At 43.2% G+C, this 20725-nt stretch overlaps 1 protein-coding gene across 3 annotated transcripts in view; it reads right to left on the bottom strand.

Moving 5' to 3' along the window:
* NOP14 (NOP14 nucleolar protein) overlaps positions 1–20725 on the bottom strand; it is a 47067-nt gene that overhangs the window by 18201 nt on the left and 8141 nt on the right. For all 3 annotated transcript variants that reach the window (XM_077136278.1, XM_077136279.1, XM_077136277.1), the window contains exons 2-10: positions 19546–19680; positions 18892–19033; positions 9399–9541; positions 8812–8946; positions 7861–7983; positions 6811–6942; positions 5688–5976; positions 3725–3855; positions 3090–3175 (exon numbers count right to left, since the gene is read on the bottom strand). In XM_077136278.1, coding sequence (XP_076992393.1) covers positions 3090–3175; positions 3725–3855; positions 5688–5976; positions 6811–6942; positions 7861–7983; positions 8812–8946; positions 9399–9541; positions 18892–19033; positions 19546–19680 — 1316 coding nt within the window. The remainder of the gene's footprint in view (positions 1–3089; positions 3176–3724; positions 3856–5687; positions 5977–6810; positions 6943–7860; positions 7984–8811; positions 8947–9398; positions 9542–18891; positions 19034–19545; positions 19681–20725) is intronic.

Raw genomic sequence — 20725 nt, forward strand, 5'->3', positions numbered from 1 at the left:
ATCAACAAAACAGAAAATGACAAGTGCTGGAGAGGATGCGGAGAAAGAGGCACACTTATCCACTGTTGGTGGGAATGTCAAATGGGGCAACCACTGTGGAAGGCAGTTTGGCGGTTCCTCAAAAAGCTGAATATAGAATTGCCATATGACCCAGCAATACCATTGCTGGGAATCTACTCAAAGGACTTGAGGGCAAAGACACAAACGGACATTTGCACACCAATGTTTATAGCAGCGTTATTTACAATTGCAAAGAGATGGAAACAGCCAAAATGTCCATCAACAGAAGAGTGGCTAAACAAACTGTGGTATATACATACGATGGAATATTATGCAGCTTTATGACAGGATAAACTTATGAAGCATGTAATAACATGGATGGACCTAGAGAACATTATGCTGAGTGAGTCTAGCCAAAAACTAAAGGACAAATACTGTATGGTCCCACTGATGTGAACGGACATTCGAGAATAAATTTGGAATATCTCATTGGTAACAGAGTCCAGCAGGAGGTAGAAACAGGGTAAGACAATGGGCAATTGGATCTGAAGGGATACAGACTGCGCAACAGGACTAGATACAAAAACTCAAAAATGGACAGCACAATAATACCTAATTGTAAAGTAATCATGTTAAAACACTGAATGAAGCTGCATCTGAGCTATAGGTTTTTGTTTTGTTTTGTTTTTACTATTATTACTTTTATTTTTTTCTCTATATTAACATTTATTTCTTTTTCGGTTGTGTTGCTAGTTCTTCTAAACCGATGCAAATGTACTAAGAAACGATGATCATGCATCTATGTGATGATGTTAAGAATTACTGATTACATATGTAGAACGGTATGATTTCTAAATTTTGGGTTAATTTCTTTTTTTCCGTTAATAAAATAAAAAAAAAAAAGAGAAGGGGTAATTGGAGCTGAAGGGATACAGAATGTGCAACAGGACTGGATATAAAAACTCAGAAATGGACAGCACAATACTACCTGATTGTAATGCAATTATGTTAAAAAACTGAATGAAGCTGCATGTGAGGTATAGGTTTTTTTTTCTATCTATTATCGTTTTAATTCTTATTCTGTTGTCTTTTTATTTCTTTTTCTAAATCGATGCAAATGTACTAAGAAATGATGAATATGCAACTATGTGATATTAAGAATTACTGATTGTACATGTAGAATGGAATGATTTCTAAATGTTTTGTTAATTTTTTTAATTAATAAAAAAAAGAATGCATATAAATGGGGTAAGAGTGATACAAAATTACTTCGGGCAATAGAATTTAAAATTACGAAATATCTTGAGTAGGCATGAGATTTTGTAGGTTTGTCCAGAGTGATGCCCCAATAAATCCCAGAATGATTAGAACAGTGAGTAAAAAAGTATTTGCAAAGTCCCCTTGGGGGAATGGTGAGAAAGGGGGAAAGTTCAACTTCCCCAAGTGGAGAATTCCTGATATTCTCACAAGCAGTGGGGACAACTAAAGCAATAGGCTGAGCCCTCAATCTTGGGGCAAAGGATAGGCAAAGCTTAATTAAAATTAGGTGTAAGACCTAACAGTCACCCCCAAGAGAACCTCTTCTGTAACTCAGATGTGGCCTCTCTCTCTCTAGCCAACACAACAAGCAAACTCACTACTCTCCCCCTGTCCATGTGGGATATGACTCCCAGGGGTGTGGACCTCCTGGCAACATGGGACAGAAATCCTAGAATGAGCTGAGATTCAGCATCAACGAACTGAGAAAAACCCTAGCATGAGGTGAGACTCATCATCAAGGGATTAACAAAACCTTCTCGACCAAAAGGGGGAAGAGTGAAATGAGACAAAATAAAGTGTCAATGGCTGAGAGATTTCAAACAGAATTGAGAGATTCTTATCCATTAAATAGATATCACCTTTTTAGTTAAGACTAACAGAGAGGCTGGAGGGAACTGCCTGAAAATGTAGAGCTGTGTTCCAGTAGCCATGTTTCTTGAAGATGATTGTATAATGATGTAGCTTTCACAATGTGACTGTGTGATTGTGAAAACCTTGTGTCTGATGCTTCTTTTATCTACCTTATGGACAGATGAGTAAAATATACGGATTAAAAATAAATTAACACACAAAACAAATTTTAAAATAAATTTAGTAGATTGAAATGCTAGTGATCAATGAAAGGGAGGGGTAAGGGGTATATGTATGAAATTTTTTTTGTTTTCTTTTTCTGAATTGATGCAAATGTAAGAAATGATCATGATGATGAATATACAACTATATGATATTGTGAATTACTGATTACATATGTAAAATGGAATGATTATGTGGTAAGAATGTTTGTGTTGGTATGTTGGTATGTTTAATAAATTTTTAAAATATGAAATAAAAAAAAAAAGATGTAATGGAGAGGCTGGAGGGAACTGCCTCAAAATGTAGAGCTGTGCTCTAGTAGCCATGTTTCTTTATGATCATTGAATAATGATACAGCTTTCACAATGTGACTGTGTGATTGTGAAAACCTTGTGTCTGATGCTCCTTTTATGTACTTTATCAACAGACGAGTAGAACATATGGAATAAAAATAAATAATAGGGGGAACAAATGTTAAAATAAATTTAGTTTGAAATGCAAGTGATCAATGAAAGCGAGGGGTAAGGGGTATGGTATATATAATTTTTTTTTCTGTTTTCGTTTTCTTTTTCTGCTGTCTTTTTATTTCTTTTTCTGAATTGATGCAAATGTTCTAAGAAATAATGAATATGCAACTAAGTGATGATATTGTGAATTACTGATTATATGTGTCGAATGGAATGATAACATGTTAATGTTTTAGTTTGTTAAATTTTTAAAATAAATAAATAATAAATGAAAAAAAATTAAATTAGCTGTCTAGTCCTATAACGGCTTGTTTGTGGTGAAACGGGGATCGATCTCTATGGAGCAGCACACGTCAACACTGCGAGTGGCAGAGCAGCCTGCTCACCAGGTGGTGGTCGGGCCCCTGAGCCTGGCTGCTCTGTTCAGCTTATCACTTGGAATGTATTTTTATGACTCTAAAATAGGATAACGATGGTCAAACAGCCCCACAACCCATGATCTTTACTTACACAACCAACTTATCAATGACTCTGAGATCTGGTGGGTCATTTGTGGCCAAATCGCCAACATATTCCAACAGGAAGCCAAACAGCCTCTGCAGGCACAAGAATTGGAAAAGCAGAGCTCAGTGGCAAGCACCAAGAACCACTCACAGGCACTCAACTCACGTCCCACCTGCTCTCTGAGGAATGTTGGGGGACACAGCCAGGGTGGGAGTCTCTGCACGCTGTGCAGTCACCGCTTCAGCCCTGCCAAGCAGTTGGGGGGTGGGTAGGGGACAGGAAAGCCTGGGCCCAGGGGTCTACTGCTACACAGTGGGCGACCACACAGACCCAAGGAAGCACTGGCACTGCCCCGGATGCAATAAATGTGCGTTCTCTACTGAAAGAGAGTGCTTTGCCCCTTGAGCGCTACGTGACTTAAACCCACCCAGGTCAGTGTCTCCCTGAGAGCCCGCTCCCCCTAGGCTGGCATGAGGCCACATGCATGTCAAGGCTCTCTGCCTGCCCTAAGCTATGTGCCCGCTCAGTCACCCTCCGTGACACCCAAGGAGACAGTGATCCTGCTGATGAGGCCTGAGGTGGCCGTGGACGAGGATGGGATCCAACATGGCTAATCCTTCACACATTTCACGCCAGCATACTTCCAGTTTTGCTTTGTTTCCCGCTGAGAGACTTGGATGGTTGCATTTCTGAATTCTCTCCACCACCAAAAGCTGATCCTCCATCGATCTTCCTGATAATAAAGATTTCAGGTCCTCATAGGATTCAGGAACTATCAAAAATAGAAAACAAGAAATTGAAAATGAAAAGTAATCACATTTCTGATAACGCGGTAAAAACTAAAAGCACTATAAGTAAAACAACTTCTTTCATTCAAAAAGGTAATTTATCTCCTAGGTTTATTCTTTTTAATGTTATTTTAAATGTAATTTTCTTCATTTAGCTTTTGGTTTTCATAATGTACACTGATCTTGTACCTTACTACCTTATTAAATTTGTTTTGGGATTTCGGGTCCATGTGTGAATTCCTTTATGCAATATTATAATGAACACAAATATACTTATTGTTTGTTCTGGCTTGTCCTAAAGATTTTTGAGTTTGAATGAACTCAGCAATAAAAGCCACGGGAAGCTGCACAACATCCCCTCTCGCAGCTGTACCCCAGTGAGGGCCACTCCCAAAGGCCAGCCGCACCGTGAGTTCATTCTCTCTGGAAAGCATCCTGAGTCACACGGCGGTTTAGAAAAGCTCACTATAACTGGATGGTCTTTGTGTATAGACATAACACTATACTCTGCTCTACACTAGGCACTGTCTTCATTGAGAGAGCCCCAGTCAACTTTTTACCTCGTATAGGATCTAGAAGGCAAATGCACAAAAGAAATGAGAAATTAGTGGTCTGGATTCATAGCGTATAAACGTGGGATGTGTGACGAGAGCTAGGTTGGGGGACAGAGGAGTACAGGAACACAGCTTGTAAATGCTAGCGAAGTTATGTTACTAACAAACAAATGAGGTTGTTGTAGATTTAGAATGTTAAATTTTAGCCACTTAAGTTTGGTAACTATAAAGAAAATATCAGAGAACATGCCAGCTCAGAGAGATAGAAATTAGAGTGCAGGTTGCCAGGGGTGGAGGCAAAGGGAGTGGGTGTTTGTGTGTAACGGTGCACGGTTTCGGTCCAGGGAGAGGGAAACTCTAGTACCGGATGGTGGTGCAGGCACTGGACACTGTGACTACGATCAGTCCCTCTGAAGGGTGAGATGGGAAATTTTATGTTGTTAATGCTTCCACAATTGGAAAAAAAAGAGCAACTAAGGAGACAATGACAATTAAAGGCAATACATGATGCTGGATGGGATCTAGCAAGGGGGGAGAAAAGGCCTCAAAGGGACAATCATTGGGACAGATGAAAAAATCAGAAGATAAACTAAACTTTATATCAATGTTCAATATCTTGAACTTCACAACTGCACTTCCAGTGGTTACACAGTGAATACCCTTGGTCTCAGGAAACGTGCATGGCAGCATTAAATGTTCAAGGAGCATGATACACACGACCTATACTCAAGTGTTCAGGGAAATGGCGGATACAGAGATGGGTGGACAGAATGATACAGCAAAAGTGGCAAACTGTTAATATTGGCGGATGTGGTATCTCGCAGGAAGGGGTATGTCAAGAGTCCTCTGTATGGGGTTTGGTTATTTTTTTTACAGTTGAATGCATTTCAAAATAAAATGTTAAAAAAAAAAAAAGTGTCCAGGTCCGAACAGCCTGCTGAGGACAACTCCTTTATCTCCAGGCTGTACCCTGTGTGGCTGACAGCTGCTTGCACACCCCAAGACTGACAATGAACTGAGCATGAGAACCTTCTACAGACAGGCGTGGGCCTGCCCTAACGGGCTCCTGGCCCAATGGAACCGTGTCCTGCACCAGCCCAAGACACTCACTGCAGGCCTCAGCAACAGGGCTGTGCCTGGGCATTCGGGACACACCCCCTGCCGACCCCATGCACGAGCAACACTCACGGAGGCAGGCTGGCCCCACATGCACTTTCTCCCCAGGCCACAGAGCTTTTCCGGAAACCCAGTGGTGCGTTTACCTGCAAACGTGTAAGGGAGCTCAGCTCTGGCAGCGCTTCTAGCCTTCTGATCATCACTTTTGGGTCTTTTCCCAGAAGTCTGAGGTGGCTCTTTCTCTGGCTTCTCATGTTCTTCCTCGCTCTCCACATCAGACTCCAGGTCCGCGTGGCTATCTGGCCCATCGCTCTCGGAGCCCTCCTCTGGGTCCTCTCCACTCAAATCTTCACCTTCCTCCTCCTCACTCCCATCGTCATGAGCCCCCCTGCTTTCCTCATCCTGGACACCCTCCTCTATGTTTATCTTTCCATCCTGGAAATGGAAAACAGAAGACTGAGGGTATCACCGCATGGTGCAGAGGCAGCTGCAAGAGCCTCAGGAACAGCTCACACAGCACAGCGACTGCGACTTGCTTCCAACAAGGAGCATAGACCTTATATGCTGCACCTGTCCCTGGCGTCGCCCCCCTGCTGCACTGCCATCCTGTCCCTCAGGGGCCAAGAGCCTGGGAACCAGAGTCCCAGAGAGCCCTGCCACCAGGACCAGGCAAGGCATGGGTTCTGTCAGTGGGTGGCACGGGTCCAAGGCTTAGGAGCCGACAGTGGCTGTGGCTGCAGTGGGTGTCCCACCCCCACACCCCTGTCCCCGACACTGGCTCTGGGGCTGGGACAGCTAGGATGGCAGTGCTTCCAGGCATCTGGCCTGCACCTTGAGGGGTGAGACCAGAAACACCTGTAGGTGACCCCTGACTTCTGCTCCTCGAGCAGCCCAATGCTTTTGCAAGCACACAACTTTGTCTTGTATTTTTTCCTGCTTGAAATACTTGACCACTTCCCACTTTCCTGTCCTGAGCCCTGACTGATGCACTCTATGGGTACGGGCCCTAAAAAGGTTCAGGAATTTAAAACTGCACTAATCTTAAATCAACTGTTTCACTAAAAAATATTCAGATGTCGAACTCTTAGTGCTCTCCACGTCAGTGCCAACCACGTCTTCCACACAACCCTTCACTTACAAACAAAGATGCTGGGTGCTGACAACTGAGTGACAGCGAGCCATCTAGGGTAAACCCATTCAAGGACACACCGCAAAACAGGTGCTTTTAAGTTTGAAAAGAAAGAAAACAAACGAAGGCGAGCATCTTACTCTGTAAGAAAGGAGACGCCTGTCATCTTTTTCAAGTATGAACCCATCACTTAGATCATCTGCCGACATATGCTTTGGTTTCTTAACCTTTTCATCTTCCTCCTTTCCAAGCATTCTTCGAAGTCTCTCAGCCTGAGCAAGAAAGATGGAAAGTCACATGGAGGGCTCATGCACCGGGACTGGGAAGCCTGCTGCCGCGCCCTGCACAGCGCAGCATTTGTGAGAGGTGCAGGACGCAGGCGGGACGTGCAGCCCCAGCCCACGACGCCCTCTGCTCTGGCACAGGCCGTTCATGCTTTCTGCTTTTAGGCTTAAGTGAGATGAGCAAACATGGGCATTCCACAAAGTCCCTCTTATTTATCAGAAATAAAATGTTAGAACTTTGTGGCAGATATACTCTCTGGTCACAAGTGAAGAAAACCTGTTACTTTGAGGTCTTTTGGACCAAATTATCTTGGCCAACCCTGATCTTAACTTTACACCTGTAGAAGAGGAGCTGAGGAAGCCTCTCGCCATGCCCACCTTTCACTGCACAAGGAGCCCACTGAACTTCACCACTTGAAAATATACAGGATATGTGGGAAGAGAGCCATGATGTGGTTATATTACAAAAGTCAGACGGAGAACAATATGCTTCTATTTCATTTTTGTTTTAATGCAATGAAATTTTTAAAAAGTATTTAAGGCATAGAAAAAGGCTCAGAAGGTAATGTATTCTACCGCTGACAACTGCCTCAGGGTGGAGGGTTAGGAAAAACATCCATTTTTTTATTTGGTTTACTTGTATATTATTTGCATTTCATTTTACATTCATGCTTTTATAATCAGACACAAGATATCTGTAACTGAAATAAAAACTTTAAATAGACTAGAAAGTTCCCACTGATAAAACACAATATATCTTCTATCTGTTGTATGAAATGAAGGAGAAAGGACTTTAAAGAGAAGATAGCACACTTTTATAAAACAGAGCTGAAGGTTTCCAAAACATGGCTGTTACTGAGGCTGTCAGCTAAGAGGGCTGCCCGAGAGCAGCCGTACCGCCCATACCTCCAGCTTCCTGAGCCGCTCGTGCTCCTCCTTTGCTAGCTCCTCTTCTGCTTTCACCCTGCTGGATGGCTGGGCCTTCATCTCAAAGCCAAGCGCACGGACCGTCATGTCATATGCATCGGGCTAGGACCGGGAAGAAGGCATTTTTCATCTTTTAACATTTATTTTTACAGAAGGACCTGGCAGCTAAGTTACCTGGCGCATCCCAGGGCTGGCTGACTGTCGCCCTGGACAACCACACTGAAGTCTCCTTTTAGAGGGAGAGCTGTGCAAATAGGTCTCCAGGACTGAGAAAGCAAAAGACATTTGGGTGACACAGGATGTTCTCGCTTCTAGAAAATTCCTCTCAAGATCTGCTTTAACAAAAAGAAACATCACTCACCTAGGTGTTAAGCCCCAAACACGGGAAATTGGGTAAACTATGGCAAAAGCCACAATCAGGGTGACACACAAAGATTACAGCTACCTGGTGGCAATGCAACCTGGTGAGGACACAGATCTGTCCTAAAAACAAGCTACTCAAATGAATGCAGCATCTTCGAATAATTCAGATTAAGAAAAACACAGTAGGAACCAAGTACTATTTAGAGGGAAAATAAACAAGTGTATATTAAGTGTACATGCAATACAGCAATACACAAAAGTGCACAGAAAAATTCTAACACTTTATCTCCACCCTGAAGTATTTCTCATACCAAAAAACAAATACTTTCTTTAACTTAATTCATCTGCAATAGATACACTGAAGTATCATTTTCAGTCTGTCTCCTCCCTGACATGATACAAGCCACATAACTTGATATAAACCTTCCACAGAAAACAAGTCCTAACCAAAATGGAGAACAGAAGCTGTTAATGCCCAGGAAACAGGCAAGAAGAGGCAGTGGGACCATCTCAAGAGTCAGTTCGCAGAAGCTGGTAGGGTGTTTGTTTACGTAGCTGCAAGCCCACCTTGGGTTTCTCCTTTTCACTTCTGTTCGCTGACTTGGGTGTTTTGTGTGACAAGAGAGCCTGGATCTCTTTCCAGTCTTGGTCCAGCTTCTCTGTGAGCTCAAGGGCGCTCTCTCGCTGTGCTTGCCTCTCCCTCTGGGGAAAAGACAACAGAAATACCAACACACGCTGTTACTGCTGGACTCCAGAGAGCGGCCCAGACTCAGTGCCAGGAGCACCAGTGACCCTTAGCACTGAACATGACAACAGAAAAAGGGAACCACTTGAAATTAGTACCTTAAATGCCAAGCTACAAAAGCTCATCAGACAAAAATCATCTGCTGCTATAAACTATTCATCTAGATTGTCAGAAAAGTTTGACTTAAGTTAGTAAAAAATATTGATATTTTATAAATCTTGATACCTATCAAATACTAAAATCAACAAGAAAATTCAGAAGTGCATGCTTGGTCAAACTGAAATTATTCCCAGGCAAAAGGAATGCTTTTATTAAGTGCATATAAAACATTAAACAGCCTCTGACAGGGGAGAAAAACTCAAGAACACCTTGACGCACGTCATCTATGCCCATGAGACCAGCACCCTACCTTCTCCTGTTTTGACCTGGCAATGAGCTCTTCAATCAGTTCCTTGCGTGACTTTGGCAGTCCTGACTCCTCACTCGGCTGGGAGGTGGACTTCTTCTGCAGGAGACCCCCACCACCTCCGAAATGGGCAGCAGTCAGCTCAGCTAGGGACAGAGCAGACAAGGCGGTGGTAAAGTGCAGGCCCTGCTTGTGGCGGTTTCGGTGGTCCCTGCTGGCCTTTTTTCCAGCCTCCAGTCCTGAGAACTGCTAAGCTCTCTCTCAAGGAGAAACCCTAACACACAACACACTTGAGAAGCCCAAAGACAAGCCTGCTCTGGAAATCCCAGGGGTGTGAAATCTCCACCCGACCATAATCCAGCGGCTGGAACACCGAGTGCCTTTTTTCTAGAGTGCGCTTGGTTCTTGTGGCAGGTCAGCGATCAGTGCAGACAGCTGGGCCCAGGGCTTCGCGGGGAGAAGATTCCAGGATGAGTGCTGTCACAGAGCTCACCCCAATTCCTCACGCCTTCTCGGTCGTGGGCTTAGAAAGGGAATAACCCTTAAAGAACTCTGAACCACAAGGGGTGGGTCACCCACAAGAGGCTCTGGTCTCCAGTTCCTGCACCAAAGCAGGTGAGAAATAAAACACCTTGGAGATCATCAGATGTGGAGTGGGAAGAAACTCTAAAAAAACTTAACTTCTCAGACAACAAATCCAAAGCTCAGACAGTCAGGCAATTTATCCCAAACCCTGTATCAATAATGGAAACAAACGATCCTGGATGATTCTTCCAGCCCCATGTCTTCTGTTCTCCTGCTACAGTCCTGCAGAGCCGCAGCATGGGACCCACTGGGCCCCTGCCCTCATCCCCATCCTCCCTGCCTTAGTGGACTATCACCCTTGCGGCCCAAACCGCCAGCCGGTCCTGTTGCAGCCTCTACACACTCTCCCTTCCTGAGACCCTTCTACAACTCCTCTCCTCGCACCCCACCAAATGTGCTCTCATCTTCACTTTCAGCTGATGATCATACTTCCTGTTTCACAGCAAAACAGACCCCAGAAGAGAAAACCATGAGGGTTTGCCCACCCCATCGGCCACCGAGCAGCTGGGGGCCTTGCTCTGCGCGCCCTGCTTTACTCCCAGGGCTGCACCCCTCCTCAGCTGCCCACCGGCCTGCGGACCCCTGCTCCCACCTGGCCTTCCCTTTCTGGATCATTATTTCTTCCATGTTCAAAGAAACCAAGAGAATTCTCTCCACCCGTGGGCTTCAGAGCAGCCCACAGCCCTGCAGGAAGGCAGGCTCCACCCTCACCCCTCCTCTGAGGCTGAATGCTGCTCAACCCAAGGTGGATTCCCCTCCTGTGACTACATCCTTCTGGAAGGCGCTCCACCTGCTCTCCACCTCGCCTGCAGCCTCTACCTCCTTTCTGGTTCTCTCCTTTGCAGGACGCACTTTCTCCGGGGTGGCCTTGTCTGTTACCATGCTGCAGCTTCTACTTTGCATCTCTAACCTGCACCCCCGCCACCAGCTGCCTTTCTTTCCAACACTGTGGGCATGCACATCTGCCATCTCAAGGAATGGCAGTTTCATCTCTCCAGCTGCTCAGGCTCAACTCCCTGGAGTCATCCCCGAGTTCTCTCATTCACCAGGGCATCCTGCTTGCCCTATCTCATTAGGCCAAGTCATTGGTCCAGCTGCTCAAACCACCCCCCTACCATGGCTCCCCTTCTCATGGCCCCCTGGAACCCATCCCTGGACACTTATGTCCCCCTTGATAGTCCACTCCAGCCACCAGTCTCCTGACCACAACCCATGTGCTCCGGACATGCTCCTCCCACCTCAGCTCTTGCTGCCCACCAGCCTCCCCACTGGGTGCTCGCTACTCAGACACCCCAGGGTCTCCCCATCAGGCCCCCCCCAGCACGACCTCCACCAGGATGTGAGTCACGAGCACACAAGCACATCCCAGCCTCGTCTTGCTGTGTTTTCAGGCCACAAACTGTTCACCCCTAACAGAGGGCATCAGGCTGTGACCGCCTGGGGCAGGGGACCCGGGAACACCACCTGGTACCTGAACTGAATCTGCTGAACGAGTAAGTAAACCATTCTTCTGCTTCTCAGAGAATGCAGAATGTCAGAACACACTATTCGCTAATAATCTGAGGTTGTTTCTGGAGATAAAAATCTATAAAAATTAGTAATGTTTAATAATTTTTAAGATAAAGATTCAGAAAAGGATTCTTAAAAAAAAAACCTTCCTCAGTGTGTTAGGAGTCAAGCGAAAAGCCTTTGAGAAATCTATTTATTTATTTATTTATATTTTTTTTATTAATTAACGGAAAAAGAGAAATTAACCAACGTTTAGAAATCATACCATTCTACATATGCAATCAGTAATTCTTAACATCATCACATAGATGCATGATCATCGTTTCTTAGTACATTTGCATCGGTTTAGAAGAACTAGAACACAACAGAAAAACATATAGAATGTTAACATAGAGAAAAAAATAAAAGTAATAATAATAGCAAAAAAAAAAAACAAAACCTATAGCTCAGATGTAGCTTCATTCAGTGTTTTAACATGATTACTTTACAATTAGGTATTATTGTGCTGTCCATTTTTGAGTTTTTGTATCTAGTCCTGTTGCACAGTCTGTATTCCTTCAGCTCCAATTACCCATTATCTTACACTGATTCTAACTCCCGCTGGACTCTGTTACCAATGACATATTCCAAGTTTATTCTCGAATGTCGGTTCACATCAGTGGGACCATACAGTATTTGTCCTTTAGTTTTTGGCTGGACTCACTCAGCATAATGTTCTCTAGGTCCATCCATGTTTATTACATGCTTCATAAGTTTATCCTGTCTTAAAGCTGCATAATATTCCATCGTATGTATATACCACAGTTTATTTAGCCACTCGTCTGTTGATGGACATTTTGGCTGTTTCCATCTCTTTGCAATTGTAAATAACGCTCTATAAACATTGGTGTGCAAATGTCCGTTTGTGTCTTTGCCCTTAAGTCCTTTGAGTAGATACCCAGCAATGGTATTGCTGGGTCGTATGGCAATTCTATATTCAGCTTTTTGAGGAACCGCCAAACTGCCTTCCACAGTGGTTGCACCATCTGACATTCCCACCAACAGTGGATAAGTGTTCCTGTTTCTCCGCATCTCTCCAGCACTTGTCATTTTCTGTTTTGTTGATAATGGCTATTCTGGTGGGAGTGAGATAATATCTCATTGTGGTTTTGATTTGCATTTCTCTAATGGCCAGGGCCATTGAGCATCTCTTCATGTGCCTTTTGGCCATTTGTATTTCCTCTTCTGGTAGGTGTTTCTGTTCAAGTCTTTTTCCCATTTTGTAATTGGGTTGGCTGTCTTTTTGTTGTTGTTGAGTTGAACAATCTCTTTATAAATTCTGGATACTAGACATTTATCTGATATGTCATTTCCAAATATTGTCTCCCATTGTGTAGGCTGTCTTTCTACTTTCTTGATGAAGTTCTTTGATGCACAAAAGTGTTTAATTTTGAGGAGCTCCCATTTATTTATTTCCTTCTTCAGTGCTCTTGCTTTAGGTTTAAGGTCCATAAAACCGCCTCCAATTGTAAGTTTCATAAGATATCTCCCTACATGTTCCTCTAACTGTTTTATGGTCTTAGGCCTAATGTTTAGATCTTTGATCCATTTTGATTTAACTTTTGTATAGGGTATGAGATATGGGTCTTCTTTCATTCTTTGGCATATGGATATCCAGTTCTCTAGGCACCATTTATTGAAGAGACTGTTCTGTCCCAGGTGAGTTGGCTTGACTGCCTTATCAAAGATCAAATGTCCATAGATGAGAGGGTCTATATCTGAGCACTCTATTCGATTCCATTGGTCGATATATCTATCTTTATGCCAATACCATGCTGTTTTGACCACTGTGGCTTCATAATATGCCTTATAGTCCGGCAGCGTGAAACCTCCAGCTTCGTTTTTTTCCCTCAAGATACTTTTAGCAATTCGGGGCACACTGCCCTTCCAGATAAATTTGCTTATTGGTTTTTCTATTTCTGAAAAATAAGTTGTTGGGATTTTGATTGGTACTGCATTGAATGTGTAAATCAATTTAGGTAGGATTGACATCTTAACTATATTTAGTCTTCCAATCCATGAACATGGTATGTCCTTCCATCTATTTAGGTCTTCTGTAATTTCTTTTAACAGTTTTTTGTAGTTTTCTTTATATATGTTTTTTGTCTCTTTAGTTAAATTTATTCCTAGGTATTTCATTCTTTTAGTTGGAATTATAAATGGGATTCGTTTCTTGATTTCGCCCTCAGCTTATTCATTACTAGTGTATAGAAATGCTACAGATTTTTGAATGTTGACCTTGTAACCTGCTACTTTGCTGTACTCATTTATTAGCTCTAGTAGTTTTGTTGTGGATTTTTCCACGTTTTCGACGTATAGTATCATATCGTCTGCAAACAGTGATAGTTTTACTTCTTCCTTTCCAATTTTGATGCCTTGTATTTCTTTTTCTTGTCTAATTGCTCTGGCTAGAACCTCCAACACGATGTTGAATAATAGTGGTGATAATGGACATCCTTGTCTTGTTCCTGATCTTAGGGGGAAAGTTTTCAATTTTTCCCCATCGAGGATATTAGCTGTGGGTTGTTCATATATTCCCTCTATCATTTTAAGGAAATTCCCTTGTATTCCTATCTTTTGAAGTGTTTTCAACAGGAAAGGATGTTGAATCTTGTCAAATGCCTTCTCTGTATCAATTGAGATGATCATGTGATTTTTCTGCTTTGATTTGTTGATATGGTGTATTACATTAATTGATTTTCTTATGTTGAACCATCCTTGCATACCTGGGATGAATCCTACTTGGTCATGATGTATAATTCTTTTAATGTGTTGTTGGATACAATTTGCTAGAATTTTATTGAGGATTTTTGCATCTATATTCATTAGAGAGATTGGTCTGTAGTTTTCTTTTTTTGTAATATCTTTGCCTGGTTTTGGTATGAGGGTGATGTTGGCTTCGTAGAATGAATTAGGTAGTTTTCCCTCCACTTCGATTTTTTTGAAGAGTTTGAGGAGAGTTGGTACTAATTCTTTCTGGAATGTTTGATAGAATTCACATGTGAAGCCATCTGGTCCTGGATTTTTTTTTTAGGAAGCTTTTGAATGACTAATTCAATTTCTTTACTTGTGATTGGTTTGTTGAGGTCATCTATTTCTTCTTGAGTCAAAGTTGGTTGTTCATGCCTTTCTAGGAATTGTCCATTTCATCTACATTGTTGTATTTATTAGCATAAAGTTGTTCATAGTATCCTGTTATTACCTCCTTTATTTCTGTGAGGTCAGTAGTTATGTCTCCTCTTCCATTTCTGATCTTATTTATTTGCATCCTCTCTCTTCTTCTTTTTGTCAATCTTGATAAGGGCCCATCAATCTTATTGATTTTCTCAGAGAACCAACTTCCGGTCTTATGATTTTCTCTATTGTTTTCAATTTCATTTATTTCTGCTCTAATCTTTGTTATTTCTTTCCTTTTGCTTACTTTGGGATTCGTTTGCTGTTCTTTCTCCAGTTCTTCCAAGTGGACAGTTAATTCCTGAATTTTTGCCTTTTCTTCTTTTCTGATATAGGCATTTAGGGCAATAAATTTCCCTCTTAGCACTGCCTTTGCTGCGTCCCATAAGTTTTGATATGTTGTGTTTTCATTTTCATTCGCCTCGAGGTATTTACTAATTTCTCTTGCAATTTCTTCTTCGACCCACTCGTTGTTTAAGAGTGTGTTGTTGAGCCTCCACGTATTTGTGAATTTTCTGGCACTCCGCCTATTATTGATTTCCAACTTCATTCCTTTATGATCCGAGAAAGTGTTGTGTATGATTTCAATCTTTTTAAATTTGTTAAGACTTGCTCTGGGACCCAGCATATAGTCTGTCCTTGAGAATGATCCATGAGCACTTGAGAAAAAGGTGTATCCTGCTGTTGTGGGATGTAATGTCCTATAAATGTCTGTTAAGTCTAGCTCATTTATTGTAATATTCAGATTCTCTATTTCTTTATTGATCCTCTGTCCAGATGTTCTGTCCATTGATGAGAGTGGGGAATTGAAGTCTCCAACTATTATGGTATATGTGTCTGTTTCCCTTTTCAGTGTTTGCAGTGTATTCCTCACGTATTTTGGGGCATTCTGGTTCGGTGCATAAATATTTGATTGTTATGTCTTCTTGTTTAATTGTTCCTTTTATTAGTAGATAGTGTCCTTCTTTGTCTCTTTTAACTGTTTTATATTTGAAGTCTAATTTGTTGAATATTAGTATAGCGACTCCTGCTATTTTCGGGTTGTTATTTGCATGAAATATCTTTTCCCAACCTTTCACTTTCAACCTATGTTTATCTTTGGGTCTAAGATGTGTTTCCTGTACACAGCATATAGAAGGATCCTGTTTTTTAATCCATTCTGCCAGCCTATGTCTTCTGATTGGGGAATTCAGTCCATTAACATTTAGTGTTATTACTGTTTGGATAATATTTTCCTCTACCATTTTGCCTTTTGTATTATATCTATCATATCTGACTTTCCTTCTTTCTATACTCTTCTCTATACCTGTCTCTTATCTTTTCATATCTGACTCTAGTGCTCCCTTTAGTATTTCTTGCAGAGCTGGTCTCTTGATCACAAATTCTCTCAGTGACTTTTTATCTGAGAATGTTTTAATTTCTCCCTCAGTTTTGAAGGGCAATTTTGCTGGATATAGGAGTCTTGGTTGTCAGTTTTTCTCTTTTAGTAATTTAAATATATCATCCCACTGTCTTCTAGCTTCCATGGTTTCTGCTGAGAAATCTACACATAGTCTTATTGGGTTTCCCTTGTATGTGATGGATTGTTTTTCTCTTGCTGCTTTCAAGATCCTCTCTTTCTCTTTGACCTCTGACATTCTAACTAGTAAGTGTCTTGGAGAATGCCTATTTGGGTCTAATCTCTTTGGGGTGCGCTGCACTTCTTGGATCTGTAATTTTAGGTCTTTCATAAGAGTTGGGAAATTTTCAGTGATAATTTCTTCGATTAGTTTTTCTCCTCCTTTTCCCTTCTCTTCTCCTTCTGGGACACCCACAACACATATATTTGTGCGGTTCATATTGTCCTTGAGTTCCCTGATACCCTGTTCAAATTTTTCCATTCTTTTCCGGATAGTTTCTGTTTGTTTTTGGAATTCAGATGTTCCATCCTCCAAATCACTAATTCTACCTTCTGTCTCTTTAAATCTATCATTGTAGATATCCATTGTTTTTTCCATCTTTTCGAATTTATCCTTCACTTCCATGAGTTCTGTGATTTGTTTTTTCAGTTTTTCTATTTCTTCTTTTTGTTCAGCCCATGTCTTCTTCATGTCCTCCCTCAATTTATCGATTTCGTTTTTGAAGAGGTTTTCCATTTCTGTTCGTATATTCAGCATTAGTTGTCTCAGCTCCTGTATCTCATTTGAACTATTGGTTTGTTCCTTTGACTGGGCCATATTTTCAATTTTCTGAGCGTGATCCGTTATCTTCTGCTGGCGTCTGGGCATTTGGTCAGATTTCCCTGGGTGTTGGACCCAACAGGTTGAAAGCTTTTTCTGTGAAATCTCTGGGTTCTGTTTTTCTTATCCTGCCCAGTAGGTGGTGCTCGTGACACACGTTTGTCTGCGGGTCCCACCAGTAGAAGGTGTTGTGGGTCCTTTAACTTTGGAAAACTCTCGCCGTGTGGGAGGTTTGCCAGCCAAAGCGGCTTGGAGGAGTGCCAGCCTGCCCGGGGGTCCGAATGCGGGGAGGGTCGCCGGCCGCCGCAGTCCGGGAAAGCGCCTGTCCGAATTTCCTAGTCAGCTCGGGGCGCCAAGCGTGGCGGGAGGGTGCCAGCCGCCGCGGCCCAGGAGAGTGCACTGTTCCCAGCCGGACCGGGGTGTCCCGTTTTTGGAAGGGACCCCCCCGGTCACCATTCTCCGCGGCCTGGGGATTTCCAATCCAATCTCTCAGTTGGTCCGGGGGGCCACGCGTGGTGGGGGCGCCCGCTGCCGCGGCTTGAGGGGACCGCCTGCCCAATTCTGCCCGCTGGCCCGGGAAGGAGGGAGGGAGGGACTCCGGCCTCTTGCCGCCCCGCCCGGGGAAGCCCGCGGCCCTTGGCGATCTCACCGGAGCGGGTTCTCTCAGCCAGTCAGCCGTTTCAGGATCGGGTACGCTGTCTTTTTTATCTCTGTCCTGGCTCCGGGAGGTGTTCTGTATCGTTTCTACTCCCCTAGTAGCTGTTCTGGAGGAGGAACTAAGATCCGCGTGTCTTACTAAGCCGCCATCTTCTCCAGAAGTGAGATATCTATTTATTTTGAAATCAGATTACAGTAAATGTTACAGAACACTAAATACTCATATTTGTAAAGTGAGGCAGTAGCTTTGGTTTAGGACTGGACAGCACGGGATGAGCCCAGCTACCTGGATATGCTGTCTTGGGATAAGACACCAAACCTTGCCCCCAGGCTCAGTGTCCCCTGGGGTAACATCCACCTCCGGGGTTGCTGGGAAGACTAAATACAGTGACTTCTAAGATCAAATTCTTCTAATCTAGATCATACTATGTTATGTGGCTGGACAAAACAGAATTTGTCTATTAATGATTCATTTCAAAAACAACAATAGCTATACCACGTATATTTTCAATATAAGAGGTTGTTCTTCTTTTATAAAGTATGTGAGATTTACCTCATAATCACAATCAAAGGATAACAAGGAATGCAAAATCACTGCCCTCCCACGGGTCTGCTATCTGGACCCTTCCTGCATGTCAGCACCTCCATGCCCATGAGGACGAGCCGTCATGGGAGGAAAGACAGGGCGGCACCAAAGCTGGGACGTGGCGGGGCGAGTCGTGACCCCCAGGGGAAGACATGCGTGGTCAGACATGCTGAGAAAGAGCCCCGGGCATGGCCGCAACAGTCACCAAGCACCTGGCAGGCCCAAAACACAACAGTTGGTTTTAAACCACGAGCTGCTTTAGTTCTCAAAGCTTTTTTCTACTGGCTCATCCAGATACTAGAAGGCAACCACAGGCTTTACCTGCCTCAGTGTTCTACATGCTATAGACACGAGTGAGTAACGTGGCTTCAGTTTGTGTGGTTTTATTCTGAACTTAGAAAGAATGAAACTTTCTAAACAGGGCTCAAGAAGGTCAGGCTTGAACCAAACCCCACCCAGTTCAGGTGTACGTTATAATAATATTAAAGTACTTTCTCACCCAGAAAGATTTACAACTAGCCTATTTCTATACACATACACCTTCTTAAAAGTCGTGATATTAAAAAAAAGAAACATCAGAATCTTTCAAGAGGATAATGTTCAGTGATGCTTTTATCCAACGTTATTTTTTACGTCTCCAAGAGCAGGAAGGAGACGTAGCGCTGAGCAAACTGCCCACCTCCCTGCACCCCTCAGAGGGCCTGTACGGCACGTCCCCTGGCCTTACCTGACAATGTCCCTCTTTCTTCATTATCACTGTCACTATTGACAATGTCATTCAGCTTTTCAATATCTGCCAAAGACTGGCCATAATGTGTCAATTCTTCATCTTCATTTAGATTGTAAATGTTTTTTTTCTCATGATGTCGCTTATAGAAAAGGAAAAAAAAAATCAGTTGCCTAAAATTTTCACATTCATTTATTAGCAAAAAACGATTTTCTTTCCACTGCATGTAAAATTTGACAATACATCCTGAGCAGCCTCTGGATGATTTTGGGTCATCTAAGCAAAGACTCAGAAATAAACAGGATGCACAGAGGGACACTCTCGAACGGCTCGAAGGGCCAGGCTGAGCTCCAGGCGGACCGCACAGGCTTGCCCACTAGGACCGCTCCTCAATTCGTGGGCCCTCCACCCCACAGAGCTCCAGAGAACAGTTCAGTCCAGAACCCCAGCCCATGTTGCATTTACTCTGGTTAAGATATTTATCCATGCTACTAAAATTTGCTGAAGACCGCCTCCCCTCCGGCCCCACCAGACAAGTTGCAGGTTCCAGGACCTCCTGGGCGAGTGCCCGTCAAAGAATAAACGAACAACAGGAAAGACAGCCTTCCTGAGGGCGACTTCTGTGAAAAGACCCCATCCCCTGTCTTTCCATACCTGCTGTTCCAGAGCAAACCTCTTCATCATCTTTTCCTCTGGGCTTATGTTCTTATCATATTCTGCAAAGCGTTTATCTGTAAATACATTGGACTTATCCCTTTCTTTGTACTCCTTTAACAAAGTCTGGGTACGCTGAAAAACAGATCACAAAACAATCTCAAAGGAAATTCCTGCGGTTTCTACGAAAGGGGGCATCAGAACGGAGCATATTTACGCTCAGAGCCGTTCACTGGGACCCCAGTGTTCAAGAAGACTCGGCTTTGAGCCAAGCCAGGCCTTTCGGATCGGGGCAGAATTCTGAAAACAGAGACCCAAGTCACCCTCAATGGAAGCGGCGTGAGTACTTCATTTATTTCCCTCCAGAGTCAATGCTGGGGAAAGGAAGGGTGAAAACGAGCCACGCTAAACAGGCACTCAAGGGCTTCTTCAGCTGTAGCAGCTATATCATAATCTAAGAAAGTGTTTACTGTAGACCTGGCTCATTTGGAAAAGTAGAATACATTTATATTCATTCTGTGGAGAGGTGGTTTATTTTCCACAGAAGGTATTTCAAGAAAACTTACAGTTACGCCTTTGTATATGATACAAGACTATAAAAAGAATTTTATTATCTGGGGGTTATGGTTTAGAGTTTTCACTTTGGAATATCAACACAGAACATTTCAAATATAGAATTTAATAACCCATAGCAAGTATCAAATAATTTGGTATTGTGCCAGCAGCAAACCAATAAGCAATTTCAATTTATTCAATTTACTCAAGGTTGAGTGTCCTTGAGATCGAATTCCATAAAGTAAGTAGGGGGAGGGTTGGGGCTGAAGGAGGATTTGGGCCTCTAGGCTGTGTTAGGAACTTTAGCCACTGCAGATGTTCTTACATAATAAATGTATCACGTAGCCAGGTTCTTGATAGCAGCTCACAGTGGAAGGTGCCAGGGCAGACTACTCAGGAAGCAACAGAGGAGACAGGGCCAAGACGGTGGCTTAGCAAGGTGTGGGATTTAGTTTGTCCACCAGAGCAGCTAGTAAACAGCCAGGAACAGTACAGACCAACTGCTGGGGCCATAACAGTGACCGGACACACAGTGCACACCAGTCTGGACAAAGTGGGTCGGCTGAGACCCCGCACAGAACCTGAGTTCCCCAAGCCACAGAGGCCAGCATCCCCCCCACCCTGC

This window comes from Tamandua tetradactyla, chromosome 19 (genome assembly GCF_023851605.1).
Source record: "Tamandua tetradactyla isolate mTamTet1 chromosome 19, mTamTet1.pri, whole genome shotgun sequence".
NCBI lineage: Eukaryota > Metazoa > Chordata > Mammalia > Pilosa > Myrmecophagidae > Tamandua > Tamandua tetradactyla.